Here is a 27,555-nt window from a genome sequence, read left to right on the forward strand (position 1 = left end):
AATTGATCAGTTACAAATGTGTTAAGTTATTTGCACCACCAAACTATACTTTAGTTGACAGTACACTCCTGCAATAAATCCTACCTTTATGAAGGTTTAAACGAGGTGCTGATTTAACTGTATGATCATTTTGGAAGGTGTAGTTGGTGGTGCTATTCAACTGTATTGCATTATACAAGAGAGGTGTTCCTGTTATTTTGCCTTCCCTCACTTATAGTGACAAAATAATACAAATACCTGTTAGTATACTCAATGCAGTTTAACAGCATCACAGACTACATCCTCTAAAATGACCAAACACTTGAATTAGCACCTCTGTTAAACCTTTTTTTTTTTTTTAAACTGAACTTTTTAACCTTCATTAAGGCAGAATTTATTGTAGGGCTCTTGTATTCGACAGTATTTGTTTTAGCTAGGTGTGTATAATAAACTGCCAGCTGAGGGGATGTGTGTCAAAATCTGGTTTTAAATTTTATTATTTAAGTTTATATTGTCCTCACATGGAGTAGAGGACTGTAGTTGAAGAGATAGTGTTTGTTGTCATCCATTTATTATTTATAAATGTCTGTCTATGTTTTTTTCCACCTACTTGAGTAAAGATGGTTAAATGTTTGAATTTCCTTCATCTGTGTTTACTTTGTGCAGCTCAGTTCAACTGGTTTTAGTTCCCAAAAATTGTTGACTTAACGTCAGGCGGATATATCGTTTATTTTGAAAGTTGTGACCGGAAGTACGGTTTTCCATTTGCGTGGGTGACAGTGAAGTAAACACTTGCATGGAGAACATCCCACGGTAATAACAACTTCTTCCATTCACATTATTTTTAAGCGTCGTCATCTGTAGTATTGGCTTGTTTGCGTTGTCTGTGTCTAATCATTTTGCTAACGCTTTTGGTTTTGTCTTCAGGTCTGCATGTCTGTCTCATTCTCTCTCAAACACATTCAGTATAAACAGGAATCAATCACAACTCGCAAAGCATCAGGCCATCACCAGGCCTTTTGCCTTATTGTAGATTTAGTAGGTTTGATCATTATCCAGGACGATCGATGCGCACATAGTTATTTAAGTTTAACTTAGTCAGCTTCCACCAGCTGGCCACAAGGTCGCTCTGTTTTGGCTTGGCCGTTTGACTTTTCAACAAACAAACTAGCCTGGAAGCTAATTAATAACACTAGTATTTTCAACTCCCTTTTGTTGTTGTTGTTGTTGTTGTTGTTGTTGTTGTTGTTGTTGTTGTTGTTGTTGTTGTTTTTGCCATTAATGAACTGTGTCACTCAACAGATGGCATCCTCTGCATTGTTGGTATTGCTGTTACTTCAGTTTGGACTTGGACAAAGCTCTCATAAGCATCTTCATGAAGACCATTTTATTGGCCAGCAGCACAACCCTGAACACGACATGAATGTCCTGCTGGGAGATGAGGTCACTAAATATTTTTAGTCAATTTCTAACACCCTTAAACCTAATTTCTATGCTTCATTCACCAGCTGCTCACTCTCTGCTCTACTTATGTTATTACCTTGCAGGACACCGAGGAGATCAAGAAACTTAGCCCAGCACAACAGAGGAAAAAGATGATGGAAATTGTAAAGAAGATTGATACAAATGCTGATAATCTACTAAGCCCAGGTAAATGTACGTTGATATTTGAAAAGACACTAAAGATAAACAGAAATGATTAAACTAAATACTTTTTTTCACAGAGGAGATCACTCTATGGATTCAGCATGTCTACAGAAAATATGCTCTGGATGATGCAGATGAGCGGTTCGCTGAGTTTGACACTGACAAAGATGGTGTCGTAACATGGGAGGAATACAACATGGTTGCTCATGACCAGCTCATCAGTTTTGATGACGTGGTTCTAGAGGATCCAGAGCAAGAGTCTCTCAGACACGTAGGTATACTTTTATTGTTCTGATAATAATCACATTATGCCACATCTTAAATTGTGTGAAAATTACTTTAACATAGGTTTTTATCCCATTTAGCTCCATCTGAAGGAGAGGAGGCGCTTTGACTTTGCTGATGTGGACGGCACACCCGGCCTTAATGTAACAGAGTTTCTTGCCTTCACCCACCCGTCTGAAGTGGATCACATGGCTGTAAGACAAGATTAGCTCTTGCCCCTGCAAAACCTGATACGATAATTTGTTCTTATACCCATTACAGGAGTACCATATCTATTTCATTTTACACTGATGATGATGATGATTCATCTTTTTCTCTGATAGGATTTTGCCATTGAAGATGTGTTGAGTGAATATGACACAGATAAAGATGGATTCATCATTCTAAGTGAATTTATTGGAGATGTCCGTGGTGATGGTAAGACCACAGGGATAATTTCAAAACACAGAATGATATGTTTTTTGTAAGTTTATTCTGCTATGTCCAATTCTTGTCACCCATGCAGTATTAACACTTTATTTTCCTTCTTTATCAGAGGATTCCCCTTCACAGTGGGAGATTGAAGAAACAGTGCGGTTTAAAGACCTCTATGATCAAGACAAGGACGGCAAGTTGAATCGAGATGAGCAGCTTCGCTGGGTTGCGCCTAATAGCTATGGTTCAGCAAGAGAAGAGGTAAACCTGAATTTGATCTAAATAACAGGTTAAATTATAATACATTTCTGTGTCTTTAATGGAAATTATGTATTTGGATGGTTTCTTTTAGCTATTGGCTTGTATGATTACATTTCCTTTATTTCCATGATGTTATGGCAACATATTCTGATTTACTGATTTCTTTTACTTGTTTTGCTCCGCTGTCGTCAACAGGCTCTTCACCTCATCAAGGAAATGGACAGCAATGGAGACGGGCAGCTCTCTGAGGCTGAAATTTTGAAAAATCAAGAAACATTCATGAACAGTGAAGTGACAGATTACGGCAGACAGCTGCATGTATCACATGATGAATTTTAACTTTATGTTCTTGTTTATTGAGTCTCCATGTAGATGTCATTTAGTTGATTTCCTGTGTATTACGCTGACATTCGTCATGAGATTAACGCCACTCTCTAGAGAGAGATGTCTGTCCTTTGATCAATTTGCAATAGTAAATGACATATGGACAAGACAACAGGAAACATATGTTGCAACACGTGCAACACAAGCAGCACATTATACAATGTCCAGAGTGTCAGCAAAACATGAATATGAGAAGCTTCACAAAGTAGTGTGTGTTGCACGGATGTTGTATTGGATTGCATAATATTGTAAGGCCATCCTCTTATTTTACCCCCTCCTGTGCATTTAGCACATCCTCCTGAAGAGCAGGGAGGTGTGACTCAGTACAATTTTAACCACTTCTTTCAAAAACAACAAACCAACAGGCCTGTTAATTACTATCAAATTAATTGGACTTTGTTTTGATCACATGTGTGCAAACTGTAATTGAAGAATTGTAGCTGTATATCATTATTAGTTCTTTCTTCACTTGTGCCAAAAGTGAGATGACAGGAGTATATCAGTCCAGCTGTGGTAACGGCTGACATGTTGCAGCTCTTCCTCATTTAAATCAAATGAGTTTTTGAGTGAGTGTGTGCTGCTGTTTGAAGACTGGTTTCCTGAATGTGTCATGATACATTTTCACTTGCATCGAGCAACAGCTTGTTAAACTGCAGAGCTTGGTAACGTGATTTAAGGTTGAGTGGATTCTTCAACAGGGACTGTTTTTAACCACTGCCAAGATGTCATTAGAATTTAAAGATGCCTTTTGGGTGAGTTAGTGCGATGCTACTAATCCCTACATGTTTTGTACTGTTTAGAGCTGCAGCTTGAAGGTGAGTTTTTTTACTGAGGTGTCAAGTCATTGTTGTATTCAGTATGTTCACTGGTGTTTTTGAAGTATAAAGTTTTATGTGCTTTTCCATTTCTACTGTATTTATTATGCTTTTTTATTTCGTCTGAACAGTATTTCCTGTATCATATTCAAGTTTAATTGTGTGAGACCTCAGTTAGCTAAACACTTTGTCCTGTCTTAAGACTTCTTTGCCTTTTTTCCCTTTGCTTTTTCTCACTTTAAAGCTCACTGAATTGGTGTTTTTCTGTGTAGTGAGAGAAGCAAAAACATTGTTTTTATCTGTGGGTTGTGCACATGTTCTCCAGTTTCTATCTCAAACCATGTGTATCACGCAAACTAAAGAATTTCTTTCTCAGTACAACTTTTTTTGAAAAGCATCTACGGTGACATTATGGTGGTAAAAGTGTGATCTTTATCATTATTGGGGCGTTCCTGTGACTCAGACTAATCTCAGCCCTGACTTTTAATATCTGTATAGAGCACTTTTTAACACGTATGTGTGACAGATCAAAACTTAAAATGTCAGTGTAACAACATACCAACGCAGTACAAATTGTATAGTGTAACCATAAGCTAAGCACCAGGAACTGGCTGGTCGGAAAGAACAATGAGTTGAACTCTACTGTAGCTTTTGTTTACTATGTGAGGTTGTGTGCTTCCTTTTTCCTCTTAGTTCTCATCCTGCTATAAGGAATCCAGTGTAAAATGTAAATCAGTAATATTACAAATGAACATGAGAAATCTTTTACACAAGTAACTTTATTTCCACAGTAGTCAATTTTCAGCAAAGTATCACTACTACATGAGTTGGCTCTTTTGGTACTTTTCCCACTTGGTAGCTTTCCATTCAGACCCTAGCAACATCATGTAACAATTTCCATTCTAGATGAGATACCACAATACCACTACATGGAAAAAAATATCACTTTGAGAAGAGGCACAGTCATCCAAGTAAACCTGTTCATACCATCATATTGTTAGTGTCATTTAAATCATCAACTGTTGCCCAAAGGTGATCATTTGGGTCTTTAATATATCGAGCAATAAAGAAGCAGTGGCGTTTTCTTTCCAGTGTAAAACATTTTTGGATTAACATCTTTTATTTAGACTTTTATTCCAAAATTTTACATTGTGCAAGATTCACTGTGAACATTTTCACTTATCATTGAAAGTATGAGTATAATGGTTTGATATTTGTGGTCCTAGGGAGTGGACTTCATCAGCAATGTTGGGTATGAGACCATTATTCAGAGACTTAATGATGGCCGACGGACATGCAAAGAAATGGAGGAGCTCTTGAAAATGAGGTGGGCTCACAAATTTCTGGTGAATTGCACTTGAATGCAGAAAGTGACTGAAATGTGGTTCATCTTTATTGTGGTTTTTTTTCACGTATATAGGGCATCAGCAGAAGAGAAATATGGCAAGGACCTGGTCACTATTGCGCGCAAGGCTGGGGGTTTATATGAGATCAGGTAGGTAGGTGTGTGTGTGTGTGTGTGTGTGCGTGCGTGCGTGCGTGCGTGCGTGCGTGTGTGTGTGCATGCATGTGTGTGTGTGTATGTGTGTGCAGGTGGGTGGTTTGTATTTGAGCATTAATGTACTCACCTAAGCATATACTGTTTTTGTTTTGTTTTCACAGCACTTTGAGGGCATCTTTTGACGAAATGAAAGCACGTAAGGACAGGATATGTTTCCTGTATTAGTTTATTAGATTATTTTTTAGGTATCCATGCATGCCCCTCTCAGTTCAGAATTTTTAGTTGCATGTTTTGGTGTTTTCCAGAAATTGAGAACATAGGAAACTTGCACATTCAGCTTTCCGGACTCTTGAAGGAGGAGGTAAAGAGAATGGAGCAGTTCAGAGATCGACAGAAAGAGCAGAGAAAAAAGGTACTCATGAAAAGCTATTTATTTTCCCATTTGCATAGGAAGGAAATCTAAATCGGGAAACTTGTTTCAGTATGGTTTTCTGATTATGATGACGACTATTTTTATTTGTAACATTATTTTGTCCTTCACTGTTTAGTTTGAAGTCATCATGGAGAAGGTCCAGAAAACTAAAGTCTCCCTCTACAAGAAAACAATAGAAGTAAGGTCAATTCATATAATAATGATATGTATGGGTTTTCTCCTCTCTGCTCCTTTTCAGTTATGGAGTGTGTATTATATTGTTTCAGATTGTGGCTCATATTTTGTAGAAAATGTGGTGTTGGAAGTGTACATTTAAGTGATTAAAAAACAAAACAAATAATGGAATTAAATGATGATCTGTATGATTACACCTGAAAGCCCTTGCTAAAAGTTTTTCAAAGAGCCACTTCAGTCTCAGCAAATGTCTTTATGTTACACCTTATATAATTATGGCAGTGGTTTACAGCATGACAATTTTAGTACAGGTACATCCTGCTTGTTTGTGCACGATAAGTACGAGTGAAGTGCAAACATAAGGTGTTTGTGCATGTGTGAGTGTGCGAGACACAATAGAGAAGCATTGCTCTGTATATTTAAGATGTGTAAGAGGAAGTTTTGCAAGCTACAACGTGTGATCGGCACATTTAAAGAGCCAGATGCCATTCTTCTCTCTGCTCAGAAGAAGGAAGTCCCCCATCCACCCCACCCCCTCCCAAAACTCCCCAAACCCTGCCCCCCCTTCCTGTTAAGGGTTCATAGAGCCAACTGCTGATGAACAAAGCTTGGGTGTTACAGTTTCACATGGTTTCCGTCCTGTTTCCAACCCAGTCTAAGAAATCTTATGAGCAGCGCTGCAGGGAGGCAGACGAGGCTGAGCAGACGGCCGAGAAGATGGGCAACACTCCCACAGCCACTCCCAAACAGATTGAGAAGGTAAATCTGTGCGTATGACTCAGTGCAATGATGTCAGTTCAACAATAACCCCCCCCCCTTGACTTTCTAACTAGAGGAGTGTTGTCTCCCAGTTTTCATCAAATTATTATGACTGCATCAGCACCCTTTTCTCGGTGCTCAGCCTTCACGTTATTGGTTTTTATTTTAAAAATAAGGCCAACTCCAGATGTGTTTTAAGACATATACATACAGATATATAAACTACTCTGCTTTGGCTAATAATTTGTGTCTGATATGGTTATTCCACAAAAATGTACGAGTTTAAAATTTTTAAAATCACACCTAAAATCCACAATCTATGAATATGCAAACTTTGTTGCTTTCAAATGTTTAACTGCTGGACACAACATGTCTCACTCTTCAATGAACAGTCCATTGTCAGTGTACGCAGGGGAGAGGTTTCAAGTTTCCGCATCTTGCTTGTAGGTGCACGTCTTCAGATTTAAGTTGCAGTTAAACTTTCTCACTTCAACAGATGAACGGGAAAACAGCCTTCAAACACTAGTGGCAAACGCTGCTCACACATCAATTTGCACAGTGAAGAGCAAACACCCGAGCAAAGCATCAATAAGCAAATATGCTCATTGTGGTTTTTATTCGCTCATGTAGCTCATGCTCACTCTTATTTTTAACCATTGTAACAGTTTAACTATGCTGAATAGCGTAGTTAAACATTTAAACCTGAATAGTTTAAATGTTCAAAACAAGAGAAATAAGAAATTGTAACAACATTATAGACATTATAACAGTTTATATACTATGAATTCTTTTTGTCTGTTGTAACTGTCCCTGGTTAACATTTGAGAGAATACTGGGCACCTCATTATCAATACATGCTATTATTAAGTGCCAAGATTAAACGGCAGTATATTATAGCATTAACAAGAATGAATATTTAGAATGAATCACTGTTGTTAGCAACCGGAGGGATAGTTTCTCAAACAACACTGACAGTTATTCCAGTTACTCCACAACAGTAACCGAGATTGGGAAATGTATTTCTCTTGGCCATTAGTTTAGTCATTTACACATTGTGAGTTTACTTCACAGTTTCTGTCTCGATTTTAAATGGGATTTACATAGATTATGTCAATAAACTAATATTCCATTTCTCCAGGATACACAGTGGTTACAGATATAAAGACAACTTGTCATTTACAATTTATTTTCTTTTTCAGATGAACAACAAATCTAAACAGTGCAGAGAAGCTGCAGAGGAGGCTGGTAAGAACAAAACCGTGAGAGTGGCACTGAAGACATTTGTTTCATGTAGGAAGGTGGTTTACCACGACCAGTTTTGTTGGTGGTGGTCATATTAACTTCCCTTATGTGCTGAGGATAGAAATAGGGATTGATAAAGGTTAAATATACTGTGACTGTGACATAAATAGAATATTAAAACTGTGTGGTTTACCTTCTCTTTTTCATAATTAATGTTTTCATTTATCTTTAGAGAAACAATACATATCAAACACTGAACAACTTGACAAGATCCGTCAAGAATGGGAATCAACACACATCAGCACATGTGAGGTAGAGTATGTCATTGGAAACTGTATTTCTCCTCTTATCACATTGTTGCTTAATACATTTTAAAATGTACAGACTTAAAACAAGAGTGGAAGTACTCGAGTTCTGTTTAATCGGCAAGGATGTGTAATACTTCCTATGAGCAGGATATGAAGTGAGTCACTATTTTACAAAGATTTTTTCCGGGGAAACTAAGTCTTTCTACATGTGATATCATCAAGAAAGCTGAGGAGACCATTTAACTTTAACTTTATTCAGCCCTTTGAGGTCAATTGTAGGTTGCAGCTATGAAGCATTAAAAAGCATTCAAATGACAGCTCTGAACCTTCAAGTTGACAGATGGCAGAGACATAAAAGGCCATGGTGGAAGAACTTGCCTGTTGTATCATTTCAGATGTGTACTGTGCAGTGAATGACCCAAGCCTCAGTGTTTTCTAGATGATTTACATTTTTTCCACTCACACTGTTGTTGTGCAGATGTTTCAGCAGCAGGAAGAAGACCGCATCAACATACTACGGAATGCTTTGTGGGAGCACTGTAACCAGTTATCAATGCAGTGTGTGAAAGATGATGAGGTGGGTGCAGCTGCTGTTACACACCTGTATGGGACAGACCCTCAGCGAAGCGTTCAAATACACTGTACTGTATAACTGAATTTTATCCAAAATGCTCTTTCAGTGTTACGAGGATGTGAGGAAAACACTGGAAAGGTGTGACATCATCACAGACAACAACTGCTTTGTGGACATGAAACGCACTGGCTCAACCCCCCCAGGTACGCACCCGCCCCGCAGCCTTCCTGATTTCGATTTGAATATGTTCTAAGTCGGAAATTTTAATATTATCTTACAACTGCTGCAAAAACAGAATGCTTGACACAGGGAAACAGGTGATGCATTGTGTGTAAGACCTGGAACAACCATGTTTTTTTTTTTAAATATTTACAGCTCCAATTGAATACCAAAATTACTACGACAGGGAAGCTGCAACTGACAGAAATGGCAGTGCTGGATTCGTAGGCGTCATGAAAAGGTCAGAATTACACAATGGAAAGCACTCTTTCACCAAATGAATGACAATGACAATGATGAATAATGATGGCAGAGACGTTTGAATGATTTTTTTTTTTTCTTTATTTCTCCTCTCAATATTTATTTGTAGGTTTTCAAATCTTCTGCAGGGAAACGGTTCCACTGGGTCCAAAACGAGCATCAATGAGCCTGTTGCACAACCCACTGGTATGTATAAAAGCTATTCAAGTATCACTGCAACTTCCAAAATGACGACAGATAAAACTGTGACAGCCACTTCATTCTTGTAACACAGGATGAGGAGCAACAAGTTACACACTGTAGTTAGTACACCAATTATTCCCAATCAGGCACACAAGATTACAAATTGGTGTGAGGCAAAATACAGTATATTTATTGTCTCCACTGTCAACTAGACTGAAATGTAGAGACATGAAGAACCTGAAAGAAGTGAAAATTCTCAAAACAAGTAAGCAAGCAGAGATGTTGAAATTAATAACTAAAATCAACAGATAAGTGATGTGAAAGTCCAGTTTCTGCCTTTTCAGGTTGTGAAATGCAAACTTGACTTGATCAAACCTACCGAAAAAAAGAGTGAAAGCAAGCCTACACATTGACAACACATCTTACAGTGCAACAACATCCACTTTTATATAATTATTTGTGTTAAATAACATCGAGATTAAAACCTATTAAGATGTACAGTCAGCTTAGTCGCTGGTTTGGTAAGAAAGTTGCAAGTTATGAGTGGCTCCACCCGATAGCTGAACCAATGCTGATTATGTCTGCAATCCTGTCAAAACTCCACAGCAGAAACATCAGAGGGGGTATATGCTTCCATTCCTGGATTTCAGGCGTCCCAGCCGAGCAGTCAGGAGTATAAGGCCCTGTATGACTATGTGGCACAGGTCAGCTTCTTCGCTCTGACGTCTAACTCTCTGCACGAGACACATGTTCACATGTTCTAATTGTTCTTCTATTTAAGATCGATCTGTTGACTGATGGTTTCTGTCTTGGTTCAGGGGGACGATGAGCTCTCTGTATCTGCTGGGGACGTTGTGGTCGTCAAAGACCAAGGTGATGACGGTTGGTGGTTGGTGCAAAGAAATGGCCTTACGGGATTGGTCCCTGGTTCGTACCTTGCCAAAGAATGAGTTCATCTGACAGTCATATGTTGGACTTTAAGACTACTACATTTCCTCATGTAATATGTTGTAAAGGCCTTATATATTATCTTTTTTCTACTGTTCATATTTGTGTTATATTCATCATTAAAACTTTTTTAAAAATGTCAAAATTTGGCATCACCTATTGGTGGCAATATAAAAGACACTGTAGAGGAGATTAGTGCAGAATGAAATTCTGACAGCAACAAACTTTTTTGTTTTTACAAACAAAAACCTTTTCAGTCATAATAATGTAAAGTTTCTGTTACCAGAGAAAATCATAATCATAGGAGTTTAAAGACACAGTAGCTGTTGAACTGTTGGATTATTTATTGCTATGGCACATATTCATATTACTCTGCCCTCACTGCTGGTGTGTTGAATGCTCCTCATACCAATGACAGCTGGGAGATATACTGATCTGTTGCACAAGGTCACTGCACTAAGTTTATTCATATATTGTGAATTAAATTCTTTTATATTTGAAGTCCTAAATGTTGGGCAGAATGTTTGATTTCTATTCTTGGCTTGTATATAATTTCTATTTGTAGTTATTGTTTTTATTCTGAATGCTAAGTGCATGAGCATGTATTTGTATTTATTGAGTATGAGAGGTTTAAGTTTTCATTCAACATCAGTCAACATTGTTTTTATTCTCCCCTAATTGAAAAAACATAATTTTCCTCTCTTATGCCCCATTTACTGTAGCAAAGACTAATCTTAATGTGGATTATAAGACCAGACCAGAACAATTCAAACACAGTATTTGAAATGCACCCTAGTACTATTCTTGGATCATGTGGCTGAGCAGCCTGCTCTCTGGTATCTGGTTACTGTGCAGCGGGTGATGCACAGCTAACACGGTGTCTTTCAAGTGGCCAAAGTGTCATTTTTCCACCATTTGACATGTATATGAAGGGCCACAACAGTTTTCTAGAGACAGATACAACTAGGTCTAGTGATTCCAGTAATAGCTAATATATATGCGTTACACACATTTTTAGCCAGTCTTAACTTACAAGCTAGTCCGAAGACCTAAAGCATCAAAGCATAAAAGATATAATAGACACAGGCCAAACCATCTGACTGAATACGTAAAGCCCCTTACAATCCTTCCTCATGACTTTTGTTTTTTGGGACCAAGATGACTTGATCTTCCAGCGAGACCAGCCATTTAAAACGGGTTATATCAGAATGGGTAAAAAAAAAAAAAAAAAGTCTTTGTAAAGATGTGAAATTTATATGAAACAATAAAATCTGAAAACTGTTTTCAAACTTTCACCTCACATTTTATTTACATTCTTGAGTCTTCATGTTCCTAGATAATCAGCAAATCAAATTCTAAAAATGCCATCAGTAGACTGAGACAAAGACAAACAAAACAGCTACAGGACAAGGTCTATCTTGTGTCCAATATTCCTACATGAAATAGCCCACATACTAAAGGGGATTACAAGGTCTTATTCTTAAAGAAAGATCAGCGAAGCCAAAGCCCATCAAGTTTCATGATTCACACACAAAAACCTGCCGTGCCACCGACTTGGGCTGTGGTGTCTATTTCTTGACAGAATACTGCTGGTAAAAATTGAGGTTTTAAACAAAAGTGATCTGTAATAGCAGTAGTAGCAGTAGTAGTAGTATAGGTAGTAGCAGTAGTAATAGTAGTGGAGGTACAGGGTGAAATTTTACACTCTTTCATTCAAGTATGGTACATGACAAATTTAAATAGAAAATATTTGAAAGCCATACACATAGTGCAAACTAACAAGAGGAAATGACCCTATCCACATTTTACTCCATACATGAATTACAGAGTTTAAGTTTGGTAAGAATGAGGTCTAACACCCTCATGAAATCCTCAGAGCAACAGGATGACTTCTACATTCTCATTGACCATTAAAGAATTTGGTCAAAAGCTTTTTTTTTTTTCTTTTTTGAAAACTGGATAAGATATATACCTTTAGTGTGGTTAGCGTGGTAAGGTTAGTGTGGTTTTTTTTAGATTATTTTCATGCTCTCCTCAGTGACACATGTAAATCCTGAAAGTGTGTGTTATGGAAAGAAAAGTGTTTTCCTTTATGCGTAGGTGCCCCCTGTTATAAGAAGCTCGTACGCAGGATCTCTGCTTCTGCGGCACAACACCACACATGCACACAGCATCCCCAGCATCTAGGAGAAAGAGACAAAAGCCTTATTAGTGTTTTTTTTTGTGTGTTTTTATATGTTTTGGGCCTTGTTGTGTGGAATTTTACTGCAGTTGTGTAACTTTGGTTGGGCCCATTACTTGAGTATTATATTACCAATACTGAAATGGAAATATAGGCTTAAATAATTAGTCAAGAAATTTTGGGTAATATGCTTATTTACTCTGGTTATGAGAGTAAAATAAGAAAATGTCTCATGTCTGTGTGGTAAATATGCAGGTGGAGCCAGTAATGGTTAGCTTAGCTGAGCACAAAGACAGGGGGAAAACAGCTGGCCTGGCTCTGTCCACAGGTCATGAAAATCTGCCACCCAGCACCTCCACAGCTCTCTAACTGACATGTTGTATCTGGTTTGTTTAATCCATGCAAAAACTGAAGTATAAAAAAAACACAAGTTGTGGTTTTACCGGGGTTACGTACGCAGGCCTAATCATCGCACGTTTGCAAGTTCCTGATTTCTTGTCACTACCATGAGGTTGTCAGGCAACAAGTGTTAAGTGTTTTGTTGATTTTGGACAGAATCAGGCTAGCTGTAAATCTGTTTCTTACTTCTGTCTTTATGCTAGGATAAGCTAACCAGCTGCTGGATGTAGCCTTATATTTACCAGACAAGCAAGAGAGTGGTATTGATCTTCCTGGGCATTTAGAAAAATAATGTAAGTAACAAGATTTTAAAATACTTTTGACAGCACAAAAATATATTGCTATTAAAACACGACTTTAAAGAAAAAAAAACAGAACATGTTTTATATTGAAGGCTGGTGATGATATATGCAACTTGGTATCTCAATAAAAGTTAAATACCTGGATGGCAGCAAAAGTCAGAGCTGTCCAGATGACGTACATCATGATTTCCTTCAATTTCTTCACAACCAGAGCCTCACAGCCCTACACACACACAGATTATGTTCAAACATATCAAAGAAGGAGAAATCCCCCCGCTTTAAAAAGTAGGTTGTCTTTAGTATGAAAACTTGACAAATTTAAAAATAATTTTACTTCTTGGTAGAGATCTTCAGGATGAGTTAGGGACCCTGTGCAGCTTCCAGTGTTAGTTTTGCAGCAGCTGATGGGTACGCTGTTATTTTTGGATTCTTCATACCAGTGTGTATACTGCCAGTCTGAGTAATTATGGATCCCACAGCACTGAAGCTGTGAAAAAGAGAACAATAACAAAATTAACAAAATCAAAATTACTGTCAACTACTTGCATCAATTCTAACGGACATGCAGGTAAAACAGCTCCATATTACTGGTGATAAAGCAGACTGGATTTCTGTCCTCACCTGTCTCTGAACGTAGTCGATGGCACGGCTCTGGGCGTTGCTGTTGGTGCCATTGTACTCATCATACACTTTCTTGATAGAACTATTGACTTCATTTTCAACCTGTAAACAGTCAAGAGGGGTGAGACTACACATTTCACATCTCCTTAAATAGTACAAACCAGATTTACAGATGGAAAACACAAGCAGAGGTTACAAGATTAGGTTACCTATGGCTGACAGATTGTTCCTTCTTTTGCTGGTCAGTATTATCAGAAAGATCAGCTGTGTTACAAGAATTAAACAAGGCCAACAAAAAAAAAAAAACAAAGACATCCTGACATGTATTTGATTTTCTCACCTTTGCTCTGTAAATGTATCCGAGAACCACAACGGCCACTTCGGTCAGGAAAACCAGCAGGAGAATGATCACAAACTGTGGATTGAATTGCGGATATAGAGATATACAAAGATGTTTTCAATGATATGCAGACTACAGACACTTGAGAAAACAAACACGCACAGATGTAAAAATAGGATTGTGTGTGATATTCTTCACACCCACAGCATTAATTCATTTCATGCCTCGCTGTTTTGTGCTCAGTGAAATGTGATAAATGACATAGAGTAATCTTGGCAAGTCAAGTTTAAAATATTTATACTTTGTTCTAATGTATCCTGAAGCCCCACTTTGCATTTTGAAATGTTTCAAAGTTCATATTTAATTTGACTTACACAAAGGTATAACAAAGCATGAATGCTTCTTTTCTCTTTCAAGCTAAACTTGCAAAACAGGTTTACTGACCGTCGTAAGTCCACAGTAGCTCTCTCTCACTGTAGCACAGCATCCAATGAGCCCAATAATGAAAAGGAGGGCTCCAACTGCAATAATGATCACTGCTGGGATAAGAGTATACACATCTTCAAAGAAGTGGTCGTAGTCATCATATGTAATGAAGACATAGGCTCCAACGTAGCACAGGATACCGGCAGCGGCCTGTGGGTGACAAGATACACCAACATTTCATTCAACTCAGCCAGGCAAGGGAAATCACCTAGTAGCACCTTAAAAAACAGCTGCATACATTATATCATCAGTGTCGACTTATCCTCAGTGGTGGAAAGTACATAACACCCGCTTTTGGTATTTGTTCTTTACTTTGAATATTTCCATCATAATATGCTTTAAACTTACACTTGTTACCATTTCAGATAAAAATACTGTAATTCTTGCTCCACTACATTCATTTAACAGCTATAGTAACTATAGTAAAACTAAGTTTTTAGATATAAAACTTCTCCAGGGCCAAGTCACTCCAACCCACACAGGATTAACTAAGAGAATATGAGGCACTGTTGTAGATTACACTACTACAGAATGTGTAGTAGTCATTATGTGTGCATCATCTATAATAATCCACTAATCCACTACATATACTAGCAGCACACATACATAGATGTACTTAATACTTCAAATACACTTTGCTGAATATATATATATATATATATATATATATATATATATATATATATATATATACATACATACATACATATACATACATACATACATATGTATATACATTCTGTATTTTTACTGAGGTAAAAAATTTAAATGCATGATTTATAACAAAGTAAAGCAACTAAATACTTAATCCACCACTTCGTATTGAATACCTGATCTCCACTGACAGAATGACCTATGGGCATTTTACCAAAACAACATAAACAACTTGTCACTAAATGACAAAACTATATCAGTCAATTCATTGCTTTACTCTCCAGTTAAGACTGCAAACTGCCTACCAGCTTTTACATCCAATTATTGATTATGGCCATGTCATAAGAGAAGTCAAGAGAAACGCATGTTCATCCTTTAAATGTATTTTGCAATAATATTTGTAGGTTTGTCTTGAAGTGTCCTACTCTAAAATTAAAAGCACCATTAGACTGTAATAACTTGGCTAACTCACTCTGATCTATCACTTCCTGTCAAGGCTGCAAGTCATCTTTTCTTGTTTCCTTCAAATGTATTTGTTCATGTTTTTGGTTGTATTTACTTACTTACTTTAGCCAGCTAGACTGAGTACTTTTGACATAATCTTACTTTGTTTCGCAGTGTTAATGTATCATTTATATATTGTTAGTTTTGTACAAATGACACCTGTAACAGAAATGCAGTGAGTGTGGGTGTCTGGGTTTTGTTTTGTATAATAATAATTATACACTGATAATTTTCCTGTTTGTGTGTGTGTGTGTGTGTGTCTGAGTACCTCCCTGAAAACAAGATGATGCATATCTTCAAATTAAAATGAATTTTGAATTAGGTTAGCGTATCTGTCTCCTGGTATTTCTGTGCAATTGTCAACATGTATTGCTGATTCATGTTCTCCTTCTGCTGCTTGGCAGGTTAAGGTTAACCTACTCCTACTCAAAAAAAGTGATAGTTTGACTTTAGCGAGCAACACTGTCATTTTCTCTTGCCGATCACAGTTGCTTAATTTATGGAGTTGTTAGTGGGTGATCATTTGACTCAGTGAATCACATATCACTGAAGTGCTGCGCTCTCAAACTAATCCCTCCCTGGTTAAACAAAGGTCGGCTGCCTCAGCTAGCCTAGCAGCTGACTGAGCACATAGCTAGCTGCTGCTGCTGCTGCTGCGGCTGCTGCTGTGACGCACGTTTAAAACTGTCAGGAACCTCCAAACTTACCCAGAATATCAGGTTCAGAAAGACCAGGACCGTCTTCGAGGACGTGATGCCGCACTGCCCCATCTTCAATACGGAGATTTAAAGCTGTACGTGTTGGAAAATGACGCAGCTTGCTACTCAGTCATGTCCCGGTCGGCTCCACAGCTCACACTCCATATCCCAACTCTCTGCCACCGGATCTGGTTGCACCGGCTGCGCAGTGCCACCAGCACCAATATCACGATAACAACAATAACAAACCCTCTGGGCACAAATAACCACCCCACAGTATTAAAAGCGTAGTTTCCAGAAGGTTCTGTATATTTTTATTTTTTTCTATAGCCAATTACTAGCCTTTATTTGTGATACATGCGGTTAATATTTAAAAATAAAAAAAGGGGAATCCAGTCGAAATAGAAATCAGAGTGCTCGCCTGACATCTAGTGCTGGGACGTAGTATAATTTGACTTTTACCTTCTTGCCCCCCCTACATAAACAGTATTACAACAAGTCTGGGATTACTGATCCGGTTACGTGACCTGGAAAATACAAGAGGCATACTGGTTTCACAAAAGAAATCTAGATTGAAGTTCATTGAATGCTAAACAATAAGAAATCTATAGTCACTACATTATCAACATACAGGCTAGACTGTGATGTGTGCAAGCAATTGGTTTATATGTGTAACTAATGCATCCCTGCCGTGAAGATTTAAAGTGGAAATGTAATCAAATGATTTTGTGTCTGGGCCAGAAAACACAATTCAATGAAATTAAATGAAACTAAATAAACTGGAATTAGATTACATGAAACATGGCACAAGTGGAAAAGTGGCTGAAAGAATGCATTATTTACACAAGGGAGAATGTAATGCAAGCCATGTCTGAAGCTCAGGATCACTATCAGTGTAAAGAAACCCGACACACAGGGAGATGGATGCATTTAATATTATTCAGATTGTGCTCAAAGTTCAAATTCAATAATTTCTTTGAGATATGATGAACAGATTTGCTCATTATCATAAAGCAATAGGAAAATAACACATCTTATTTAAAAAAAACTTGGTATGTGTATGGTATATGATAATATGCCTCTGTGTGTGTGTAAAGAAAAATGTGGATTCCCCCTCTTCACATTGTAATATCCAGATAATATGGAAAAACAAACGAAAACACAAACACATTAAAAACACAGGTCGCTATCTATAGCTTCCACCAAAAGTGTAACAGCCTTCTATTTTAAAGGGGTAGAGAAACTGAAATCAGCGTGCGTGCCAAATAATTTGTCCCAGTGGCTGAAGTGTGGTGCAAAGTTGGTGTTGGGTCTCTGGTGGTGCACGTCGTGTTTGCTGGGCCCTCCGTAGATGCCAAAGGGTATCAGACGTGATGTAGACCAGGGGAAATCATAGCCACAGTGATCCTCTATAGAAACATAGACATGCAACACCATGAAGGTCCATGTGGTGAGAAGATGGCATCGCAGGATCACAGGATTCAGGGTGGTCCAAAAGCCAACTGTGACCAACTCCCAGCCACCGAGACACTGAGTGGCAAGAGCAAAGGGAGACGAGTAATTATGATGGATGGCATGGAAGGTGACATACAGCCAGCGGATCCTGTGATGGAGCAGGTGCCAGATGAAGTACTGAAGGTCAAAGAGCAGAAGGTTGCCTATCACTCCAACTATGAGCTCCAGCAGGGAAGGAGCCTGGTCCGGCAGGTCCACAGGTGGCCTCCATGCCCACTGGGCCACTGATGCTGGGAGCACAAGGAACAATTGGTTGTAGAAGGTGACACCTCCACAGTGCAGCAGCGTAGAGGCTGTTGGCCGTCGGCTAGGTTGGATCTTGAATTGCTGGACCCGTGCCCACCTGTCCCCCATGATGTCACAAACAAGGAAAGGAAGGCACAAGACAAAGTAGGAAGACACAGTCAGAACAACGGGGAAGAGTGGAGATCTCAGATAGTCTCTGTAGTTGAGCCTGAGGCTGTCCCACAGAGGCTGCAGCAATGAGTTGTTTCCTAAGCATCCTATCCAAAGATCTGCACTGCTATCTGTAAGATCCATCCTGAAGTAAAAATCACAAGGTCAATATCTTATCCCTTATGTCTGAGGAATGTACATGATCTAGCATGTAACAGCAACTATGGTAAAGACTGAATCCCACAAGCGTCTGTTTGTGCTTTGCTCACTGTGTGGTATCAAGTGAAAGACGGGTGAAATAAATTATTCATACACCCTGGGTAACTGGTAACATATAGCTCTCCACATGATAAATAATTTGAAATAAATTCTTCAGTATATGAAACTATTTACTTATTGACTTTCTGTTAGAGCTATCCCTGTTCAAGTTCAAGTTCAATTGACTTAATCTGCCATTTTACACTGGTACAAGCGCACTGGAATTCTTGTTTAGTTCATTTGGTCATGTAAAGACAGAAAGACCAACAGAGAACAAGTTGCCTAAAGGGACACAGGAATATGTTTCAAAAGAAGAGACACAAAGAGCATATATGTCACGCTTTAAAGAAAAAACAAAAATAGAATTAAAATACACATAAACTGCAATATAATATGCAAAATACAGAGTAAATTATCTCCAGGTCAGGTATACTCAAGTGAGCAAATGCACTGATGCAGTGCAGATCTATTTTAATATGAACCAAGTACACAATCTGAACAATATTTAGTGAAAAATATATAAATTGCTAATAATTACATGTACAAAGTGAATATTGAATTTATGAGAAATACAAACTTTAGATTTTTCATAATTTTTTGCTGTTTGAAACTTTTTACTTCTGCATTTTAACAGAGCCCCTGCTCTACAGTAGGCCTACTATCAGTTTCTATGAAAAAGATGAATTAAGTATTGAAACAACTATTTCACATGGTCCACGAAGTAGCTGTTCTTGGGGTTTTTTGTCAGCCACATGACGTGACCTTCACCGGGTAGATGGAGTTTGCCCTGTTGTTGTGCAATTATTGCAATATTTCTGAGCACTTTAACGGATTATGCATGTTGTCTTAATGATCTTATGACCAAAAGGTGTAGGTGTAACAATGCATGCTGGGAAGTCTGTTAAAATGCTAGTTTTGTTTCTTTAAAAGCTTAATGTAATGAGTTGACTGAGTGATCTCTCAGCAGTTCATTCATGCAAATAGTCGTTCAAAGTTGAATTAATTTGAAATAAACAAAAGGTATATATTTAGATTAAACGCATGAGAAAGGATTAGTTGATTTCACTAAATTACTGTACAGCATTTTACAGTGTATTATAAGATAGGTATTGGATTTGTGTTGCAATTGAACTTTGAACGTCTCCAGCCAACAAGGATGTTTTGTCAAAGTGCACAGAAAAATGAAACTCTACATAATCATTCGGTTACAACTGGGCAAACTCCACCTACTAATTAAGATTGTGTGATATGTTTTCTCAACTACTGTTTCTATGGTCAAGAATGAACATTGAACCTCCCAGACTGTAGAGGGCGCCAAAGCTAAATTCTATTCAATGTACAACAGAGGACCTTTCCACAGTCTGTAAGTAGAAATCTTCACAACCTCTATACATGATAAGTTTTTCTACAATTGACAGGCTCTGGTAACATCCATTGATGTAGGAACATTGCGGACCAGATTGTTCCCTCTACCGATTCGTAAACTTCCTGTCATACGTAATGACGCAAAACTACTAGGCTTTTAGCACGCATGGCAGCACGTAAGTCACATGACAGGTTGCAGTAAAAGCATTTTAAAGGCTATTTGAAGCTTTCAAACACTTATGGTTTTAACATTACAAGGAATAAACCTTTATGCGGACCCTTGCGTGTATTGTAGGTAATGTCATCTTCCTGCTATAACTTCTTTGATTTGAATGACAACAGTAGAGAGACAATTCCCCTCCAACTGTACGTAAAGTTTAGCTAGCTAAGTAAACAGATAACGTTGGTAATGTTATCATACTACATGCTGGTAAACATTGGAGAAAATGTTGACGCTTTGCCCAGGCCTTAAAGCTACACTATATGGCCCAAGGTATATAGATATCCCTGTACACAATCTTCAGACCAGTTTTTTAATGATTTGCATTAATTCCTTTTATGTATTTGAGTTAAACGAAATCTTAATGGTGCAGCATACACTGATATTTTAGACCAGTGGTGTCCCATCACAGCCCCCAAGAACAAAATTTAGGGGGTCACCAGATACTTCTGTTAAACAAAATAATGTATATTTTGCTCTTTCTTGTGAAATGCTGGATACTTCTTCTTCAGGCCTCTACAGATCCTTCAAGTTAAACAAACAGAGAAGGAAAATCACTCCTTGGTTGAACTGCTCACACATGCATAAAGGCCATGATCTGTACTGAGGTGTCACAAGCATAAAGTAGTTCATTTTAAGGCGTCACAAGCTTAAAAAAAAAAGGAACCACTGTGTTCTTCCCGCTTTGTGGCAGCATTTTTGGGAAAGTCTGTGCCTGTTTCTACATGACAATGCTCCTTAGTTTGTAAGTTTTTCAATAGTCTTTGTTACTCTATTCATTCATTCAGGTGTCGACAACAATGGAGAATGGTGAGGATGGTAAGACAGGTGAATCTGAGCCAGTTCCTCAAACACAACAGCTGTGCCGTTTCTTCTCTCAAGGAAGATACTGCAGTTATGGGAAGAAATGTAAATTTCTACATGTAAGAGATGACGCCAGTGCTCATGAGAAGAAAACAATCAGGACATTCAGCCAGTTAGATGTTACACCTCCTCCAGCTAATAACACCAGGGCTGCCCCAGCAGCTGGCCGCCGCCCCTGTCGCTACTTTATCTCCGGCCACTGCTCTATGGAGGACAGATGTCGCTTCTGGCATCCACCACAGATCCCCACAGTGGACAACATGCCTGTCTCTGGCAATCAAACGAGACCCGCCCAGAGGATGCCACCAGTACCCCGCCCCAGCATCCTCCAGGAGGTCAAACTCTGTGATCTAACAGAGGATCTCGCCAATCAGTTACGAGACACAGAGATCAAGCAGTTGAAGAAGCGTTTTCCCAAAGACCAGCTGATTGTTCAGGAACGAAGTGATGGCAAACTTATTTATTACAGGGCGACTGTACAAGCCACTGATCCAGACTGGGTATATATCGTCTTCTACCTTCTATCTCCACTTCTCTGCTGTGAGCTCAGATATACATATATGTCTTTATAACACAAAATGAAACTGTATCGAGTATTGCTGTTGTTCAGAGACAAATACTGAACCTAACCATTGATTAATAATACAACCATTCTTATAACCCTATGACAGCACTCACTGTTTAATTGTTAATTAGCACAGGAAAACACCGGATTTGTATCACACTGCACCACAGAGATTGAATTAATCCTGTTTGTTATAAGAGAAATGGGGTAAGGCAGTGATTAAAACTGGCTCATTTGACAGCAAGTAATTGGAAAGTAAAATTTTGGTATTACACTATTCCCTAATTGTAATTCTAAGCAACTGACCCCAATATAGGGTAAAACATAGCCAGCAATTTGATTAAATACATTATTATCTGGTAAAATACTGATCTTCTGCATTTTGACTCACAGCCTTTTGATCTGAATGAGATTGACATCATGGTAAGCTTCCCAGGCAATTACCCACAGGAGGTAAAGACCACCACTAAAGATTCTGTAACATATTTAAGTAATTGACATAAACAAAACTGTTCCTCATGACAATGATACATTGTCCTTAGATTTTCACATTGGATATACCATTGGATCAGGATCTGCCACCAGTAATGGCAAGGTAAAATAATTTCCAGTTTATTTTGATATTTAATGTTTTGAATGATTGCTGTTGACAGTAGACAGTTGCAGTCATTTTAATAATGTTTCTGCCTGTGCAGACATGTACAACAAGCATCTTTGGACTGGCTTCAGGCCAAGCATGCAACCAATCAGCTTCTGGGAAAGATAGAACTGCTCTTCCGCCCTTTTCTTCGCTGGCTGGATCGCAGTTTGGAGAGACTGTTCACTGAGGGAGCCAGGCAGGTGAGACTACCAGCTGTGTGAACAGCAGATGATTGTGAATCTGTCTTCCCTTTGAATTTACTGAGCTGTAAATAAATGCTTTAAATATTTTACTTAATGCTAATTATAACATTTTAATTTTGAAATTTTTTCAGTTGAAAAAAGACGTCGATTTAGAAAAGGCTGGACTGCAGTTTATACCGTACCAGGAGCTCCAGGCAACAGTGTGCGAAAAATCAGAGAATGATCACTCCTCTGATCCTGCCTCTGACACCGCTGCTGCTGCAGATGCAGATGAGGATGCCAGTACTGAGGGAAAACTGGAAAAGCGAGAATGTGAGAGGTCAATGGAGGGAGGAAAGCTATTGCATCCAGGCTGCGATGAAGAGCAGCAGCAGGAGGAGGAGGAAGCTAGTCATCTGGTGGAGAACATTAAGATCAGTGATCCCCGCAGAGGCACAGAGGTGAAGGTGCTGGGACTGAGGCTGGGAGAGAACACAGCCACTGTAGTCGCCCAACAGATTACAGTTTGTCTTCAGTGTAATAGGTAAGGAAAAAGAACAAAAATATGATAGCTTAAGATCTGATCCTCAGTTGTAAAGCGGACTCTGTGTCGTATGTGTCCTGTCTGCAGGTGTAAGGTAACTGCAGACCTGACACTCACTGGAAGGACAGCCTGCACCGCTCAGTGTGAAAAGTGCAATGCAAGCATCAATGCTGCATTCAGGCCCTGCATGCTGCACCATTACAGTGATATCCTGGGATACCTGGACCTCCACAATGCTGCACCTGCTGACCTCGTGCTTCAGGACTGTGATCTCGTTTTGGGCTGCCTCTCCTGCTCCAAGGAGTGCCCTGTGCAGGTAATGAAACATGTTCTGGTCACTGCTGTACATGCTTTTTTTTGTGTAAAAGTCAACATCGTGAAATAACATCCAAAATAACTACAATACTGTTATGTTTTGATGAGCTCTGACCTTCTCTGAAAGAGCTTTCTTTTATTTTCATTTTTCAACAGAACCTTTCCTATGGACAAACAAAAGAGTTTAATTGTGAACACTGCCACAGCAAACTCAGTATCCTGGCTGAGAGCACAAGATTCCAGTATATTCAGCCACGCACCAACAAAATAGGTCAGAGCTCACCTACATTTGTTATCAAAGGGATCAGAGATCTTACAACAACAAAGTACGACAGTTGGCTCACTGTCCATTTTCACCTCACATTGTTACATACATATATAAAAGTCAAAGTACAAAGACGGAAATTGACCAGAAAGGCCAATACAATGTGATTTTTTTTCCTTTTGTACAGGTTCAAGCACTGTTAATTATAAAACAGTAAGAGACCCTGCTGTGCAAAAGGGGAAGCCACTGCCGGAAAAAGGAACATGCAAACATTACAAACAGAGCCATCGCTGGCTAAGGTATCATGCTTGCTGTGCCCTATTTCTTTTTCACGTGTCTGATATCTGAGCTTTGAGAAGTTCCTGTAGAAGTTGGTGAAAGCTTTGTACCCATGTTGTTAGGTTTCCCTGCTGCGGCCGGGCGTACCCCTGTGATGTGTGCCACGACGAGGACCAGGATCACCCCATGGAACTCGCCACCAGGATGATCTGTGGCTACTGTGCCAAAGAACAGGTGAGCTATAGACATGACATGACTTTACATTTTAGGCATTCAGCTAATACTGTTATCCAGGCTGATTTGCACTCAGTTCACTGAAGAGAAGTATAATATCCTACATCACCTCCATTCAAAGTAACACTAACAAAGAGCATAAAGGTCGGCGTCACAGCTCTCTGCCAAGAATTTTTATTTTTATATCTACTGTATGCTGTGTTGGTTTACATAATTCATAACCTTACATTAATCTCCAAACCACAGACATAGGCTGAAAGTAAGTATTTCACCTTTTTCTATCATTGTAAGACTTCATATTATCAACCACTTTGTTTCAGTAGGGAATATAATTTAAAAAAATGCACATCTCAAACTTGTCACTGGTAAAGTAGATAAATGCTGCATATTGAACTAAAGATCCAGGCAGGAAACTTTGAGGTATTCATAATAGAAGTCAGAAGTTATATCAGGTGAAAAGGAGAAAAGAAGAGGGGAAGAATTGATTGGCTCACTTAAATTGCTCATTAAAAAATACAAAGTTTGGTTCCAGCTGGAAACATGAATGCATAAGGTTGATAGTGGGTACATTTTTTTTCCCCATATATATTTTTTATTGGGTTATCAAGATACAACACATTTCCTTTAGTGAGGATACATTTCACCCATTTTTCCCCCTTTCAGAACACCCCCCCCACACACACGCAAATAAGAGAGTTACATTCACAAACCATGAGCAAAATGCAATGAGTAATGCTGACCATGAGCAAACCCGACTCTCTCCCCCTCAAAGAAAAACAGGAGGGGTGAACAATTACCAAACCAACAAACAAACAAACAACAACAACAAAATAAATAATAATAATAATTAAAAAAAAAAATAAATAAAATAAAAATTTTAAAAATTAAAAATTAAAAAAAAAAAAAAAAAAAAATTAATAATAAGAATAATGATAGAAATAACAAAAAGGGACATTTAGAGGAGGGATCCGAAATGCTTGGAAAACAAAATTAAAAATTTAACTATCACAATTTGTACACGTTGTGCTTAAAGTTCAACCATCAACTCATCAGAACAACCCCTGGCCCCTCTCAAAAAAAAAGAGTTACATCAGTGTATCTCAGTCAGATCCATCCACTTTAATCATCTAAGGAGGGAATTGAATCAATTAAGGAGAGAAAGGGATTCCAAGTTTTATAAAATTTGTCGGCACACCCCCTAATACTGTATTTGATTTTTTCTAAGTGTAGGAATGACATTAGATCCTTCAGCCAAGAGTTAGGAGAGGGGGGATTCTTATCCTTCCACTGGAGTAAAATACGTCTGCGTGCAACCAGAGATGTGAAAGCAATAACATTATTTTCCCTGTTGGTGAAGCGTGTGAATTCTTCAGGCACACCAAAGATAGAGGTTAACGGACTCCTGAGCACTGGTTTGTTTAGAGCTTTTGAAAGAGTATTGTAGAAAGAGGACCAGAATGAGTTTAACTTCGGACAGGAGAAAAACATGTGCGTGTGACTGGCTGGGACCAGAGAACATCTATCACATGAATCACTTGTATTAAAAAGTTTTTTAAGTTTAGCTTTGGAATAATGTATCCTGTGTAGGACCTTAAACTGAATTAATGTCAGACCGGCACAAGATGAGGTGGAGTTAACCCTGTCAATGGCCCTCACCCACCATTCGTCTGACAGGGAACAACCTAGCTCCCTTTCCCATGAATTTCTAGTCGCCAGTGGGGATGATAGTGATGACATGATCAATTTCACCACAACTGAGATAAATCCACGAGCCGTGGGGAGAGAAAGAATTACATCAAAGAGGGTGCGAGGTGGTTTATGGGGGAAATTGGAAAAATTACAACGAACAAAATCTCTGGCTTGAAAATATCTAAATAGATGAGCTTGTGGAAGGGTAAACTTAGTTCGCAGGTTATCAAAGGAGATAAAAATGTCCTTGTCATAAAGTTGATCAAAATTCACCAGCCCTCTGTCTTTCCACAGAGAGAAAGTTGAATCAAGTGCTGCGGGTGGAAATAAATAGTTTTCACAGAAGGGCATTAGTGGGGAAAGAGAGGTGATTTTGAAGTGCCGTTTAAACTGCTTCAGGATTTTCATAGTAGACAATACAATCGGGTTGGAAGTAACTTTAGTAGGGTATGCATTTAGAGAGGAACATATTAAAGCTGATAAAGAGACAGGGTTGCATGAGTAAGCTTCCATCTGACACCAGTCTGTATTGGGGAAATTATACCAGGTATAGACTTTTTGAATATTGGCTGCCCAATAGTATGCCCTGAAATCCGGCAGAGCGAGGCCTCCCTCCTCCTTGGATCTTTGCAAAACTGAGTACCTTGCCCTTGGAGTCTTTCCCGCCCAGATGAAATGTGAAACAATTTTATCCAATTCGTTGAAAAATGCTTTGGGCAAGTATATAGTTAAACACTGAAAAAGAAATAGAAATTTTGGTAAAACATTCATTTTGATAGAGTTGATTCTACCTAGAAGCGACAATGGGAGGTTATTCCAGCGTAATAGATCCAATTTCACCTTTCTGACCAGTTCCACAATGTTATGTTTATGTAGTAAAGGGAGACTATTCAAGATATTAATGCCTAAATATTGAAACCTAGAAAAGGCTAAGCGAAACGGTAGTGTTTGAGCCGGAATCTGTCTTGCTGTATTATTAAGAGGGAAGCATTCACTTTTTGTAATGTTCAATTTATAACCAGAAAAGGAGCCAAATGTATGTAAAATGTCCAGAATTCTGTCCATGCAGACAGTGGGATTTGAGACATAGAGTAAAAGGTCATCGGCATAAAGTGATACTCTGTGCTCAGTCCCGTTCGTGGGTACATTTTTTGAATGTAATCTCCACCATGTTTGTTGTCGCAGCCATACGGCAATGGAAAGTCTTGCATCAGCTGTGGCAGCATGATGACGAGAGGCGCACGCAGCAGCCACTGGGAGGGAGGACTGGGATGCAGAAACAAAGTGAAAATGAGCAGGTACATCAGAAAACATAATGGTAGTAGTAGAAACATTTTATTTGTTAAAAAACGTTGACATTTCTTTCAGTGGTTACAAGGTTAAGAGTTTGTTTTTCTTTTCTCTTCAGAAATGATCGACAAAAATATGTCAACACCAACAAAACGGTTTCAAGGAAGGCAGCCAGTGAAAAGAAGTAGCTGGTGAAAAAGAGCACGATTGCATTAATTTGTGATTTATGATACATGAACCATGGTTTCAATGAAATTTTGTATTTGCCCAATAAATCATGTTGTTATGATCATTCAGTGTGAGTGTGATAAGTTTTCATATTTTGAACTAATATTTAAAGTCTCAAGATTTATCGTGGATT

General features: G+C 38.5%; 5 protein-coding genes across 6 annotated transcripts; 3 read left to right on the top strand and 2 right to left on the bottom strand.

Annotated features, from left to right (window-relative positions):
• Nucleotides 1-724: 724 nt before the first annotated feature.
• Nucleotides 725-3,874, top strand: rcn2 (reticulocalbin 2). The gene is made up of 8 exons (XM_056386901.1): nt 725-792; nt 1,282-1,422; nt 1,527-1,629; nt 1,704-1,897; nt 1,992-2,105; nt 2,235-2,328; nt 2,447-2,586; nt 2,782-3,874. Exons 2-8 carry the CDS (start codon nt 1,282-1,284, stop codon nt 2,923-2,925), a joined length of 930 nt encoding a protein of 309 aa, XP_056242876.1. The 5' UTR covers nt 725-792; the 3' UTR covers nt 2,926-3,874.
• On the top strand, nt 3,588-11,670 carry pstpip1a (proline-serine-threonine phosphatase interacting protein 1a). The gene is made up of 15 exons (XM_056386900.1): nt 3,588-3,722; nt 5,012-5,112; nt 5,206-5,280; nt 5,448-5,482; nt 5,592-5,698; nt 5,835-5,897; nt 6,548-6,652; nt 7,852-7,897; nt 8,127-8,206; nt 8,681-8,779; nt 8,883-8,979; nt 9,152-9,236; nt 9,366-9,442; nt 10,046-10,143; nt 10,258-11,670. The coding sequence occupies exons 1-15, from the start codon at nt 3,693-3,695 to the stop codon at nt 10,387-10,389; spliced, it is 1,230 nt and encodes a 409-aa protein (XP_056242875.1). The 5' UTR covers nt 3,588-3,692; the 3' UTR covers nt 10,390-11,670.
• Nucleotides 11,669-16,775, bottom strand: tspan3a (tetraspanin 3a). Its single transcript, XM_056386902.1, has 7 exons — nt 16,583-16,775; nt 14,676-14,867; nt 14,232-14,306; nt 13,892-13,993; nt 13,605-13,757; nt 13,410-13,493; nt 11,669-12,570 (listed from the first exon to the last, which is right to left on the bottom strand). Exons 1-7 carry the CDS (start codon nt 16,643-16,645, stop codon nt 12,478-12,480), a joined length of 762 nt encoding a protein of 253 aa, XP_056242877.1. The 5' UTR covers nt 16,646-16,775; the 3' UTR covers nt 11,669-12,477.
• Nucleotides 16,776-17,601: 826 nt separating this feature from the next.
• On the bottom strand, nt 17,602-18,628 carry ch25hl1.2 (cholesterol 25-hydroxylase like 1, tandem duplicate 2). The gene has a single exon (XM_056388135.1). The coding sequence runs from the start codon at nt 18,626-18,628 to the stop codon at nt 17,795-17,797; it is 834 nt and encodes a 277-aa protein (XP_056244110.1). The 3' UTR covers nt 17,602-17,794.
• Nucleotides 18,629-20,280: 1,652 nt separating this feature from the next.
• si:dkey-24l11.2 (uncharacterized protein LOC100034462 homolog) lies at nt 20,281-27,486 on the top strand. Of its 2 annotated transcripts, none has more exons than XM_056387711.1 (12): nt 20,281-20,402; nt 21,116-21,691; nt 22,150-22,209; nt 22,299-22,351; nt 22,452-22,596; nt 22,731-23,122; nt 23,210-23,438; nt 23,594-23,708; nt 23,890-24,001; nt 24,104-24,215; nt 27,090-27,202; nt 27,313-27,486. In XM_056387711.1, exons 2-12 carry the CDS (start codon nt 21,128-21,130, stop codon nt 27,380-27,382), a joined length of 1,965 nt encoding a protein of 654 aa, XP_056243686.1. In that variant the 5' UTR covers nt 20,281-20,402; nt 21,116-21,127; the 3' UTR covers nt 27,383-27,486. The 2 variants fall into 2 exon arrangements, with proteins under 2 accessions (XP_056243686.1, XP_056243685.1); XM_056387710.1 differs by having other exon boundaries at nt 20,295-20,398.
• Nucleotides 27,487-27,555: the final 69 nt, after the last annotated feature.

Source organism: Seriola aureovittata, chromosome 10, assembly GCF_021018895.1.
Source record: "Seriola aureovittata isolate HTS-2021-v1 ecotype China chromosome 10, ASM2101889v1, whole genome shotgun sequence".
Taxonomy (NCBI): Eukaryota; Metazoa; Chordata; class Actinopteri; order Carangiformes; family Carangidae; genus Seriola; species Seriola aureovittata.

Coding starts and splice junctions, on each gene's coding strand:
- pstpip1a (XM_056386900.1), top strand. CDS start 3,693: ATGTCATTAGAATTTAAAGATGCCTTTTGG. Junction 8,780..8,882: donor AGTGTGTGAAAGATGATGAG/GTGGGTGCAGCT, acceptor ATGCTCTTTCAG/TGTTACGAGGATGTGAGGAA. Junction 9,237..9,365: donor TTCGTAGGCGTCATGAAAAG/GTCAGAATTACA, acceptor ATTTATTTGTAG/GTTTTCAAATCTTCTGCAGG.
- rcn2 (XM_056386901.1), top strand. CDS start 1,282: ATGGCATCCTCTGCATTGTTGGTATTGCTGTTACTTCAGTTTGGACTT. Junction 1,630..1,703: donor TGATAATCTACTAAGCCCAG/GTAAATGTACGT, acceptor TTTTTTTCACAG/AGGAGATCACTCTATGGATT. Junction 2,329..2,446: donor TGGAGATGTCCGTGGTGATG/GTAAGACCACAG, acceptor CTTCTTTATCAG/AGGATTCCCCTTCACAGTGG.
- ch25hl1.2 (XM_056388135.1), bottom strand. CDS start 18,628: ATGGATCTTACAGATAGCAGTGCAGATCTTTGGATAGGATGCTTAGGA.
- tspan3a (XM_056386902.1), bottom strand. CDS start 16,645: ATGGGGCAGTGCGGCATCACGTCCTCGAAGACGGTCCTGGTCTTTCTG. Junction 14,868..16,582: donor TTCTGAACCTGATATTCTGG/GTAAGTTTGGAG, acceptor TGTCACCCACAG/GCCGCTGCCGGTATCCTGTG. Junction 12,571..13,409: donor TGACTTTTGCTGCCATCCAG/GTATTTAACTTT, acceptor TCTTTCTCCTAG/ATGCTGGGGATGCTGTGTGC.
- si:dkey-24l11.2 (XM_056387710.1), top strand. CDS start 20,378: ATGCGGACCCTTGCGTGTATT. Junction 20,399..21,115: donor TGCGGACCCTTGCGTGTATT/GTAGGTAATGTC, acceptor TCATTCATTCAG/GTGTCGACAACAATGGAGAA. Junction 22,352..22,451: donor CTGCCACCAGTAATGGCAAG/GTAAAATAATTT, acceptor CTGCCTGTGCAG/ACATGTACAACAAGCATCTT.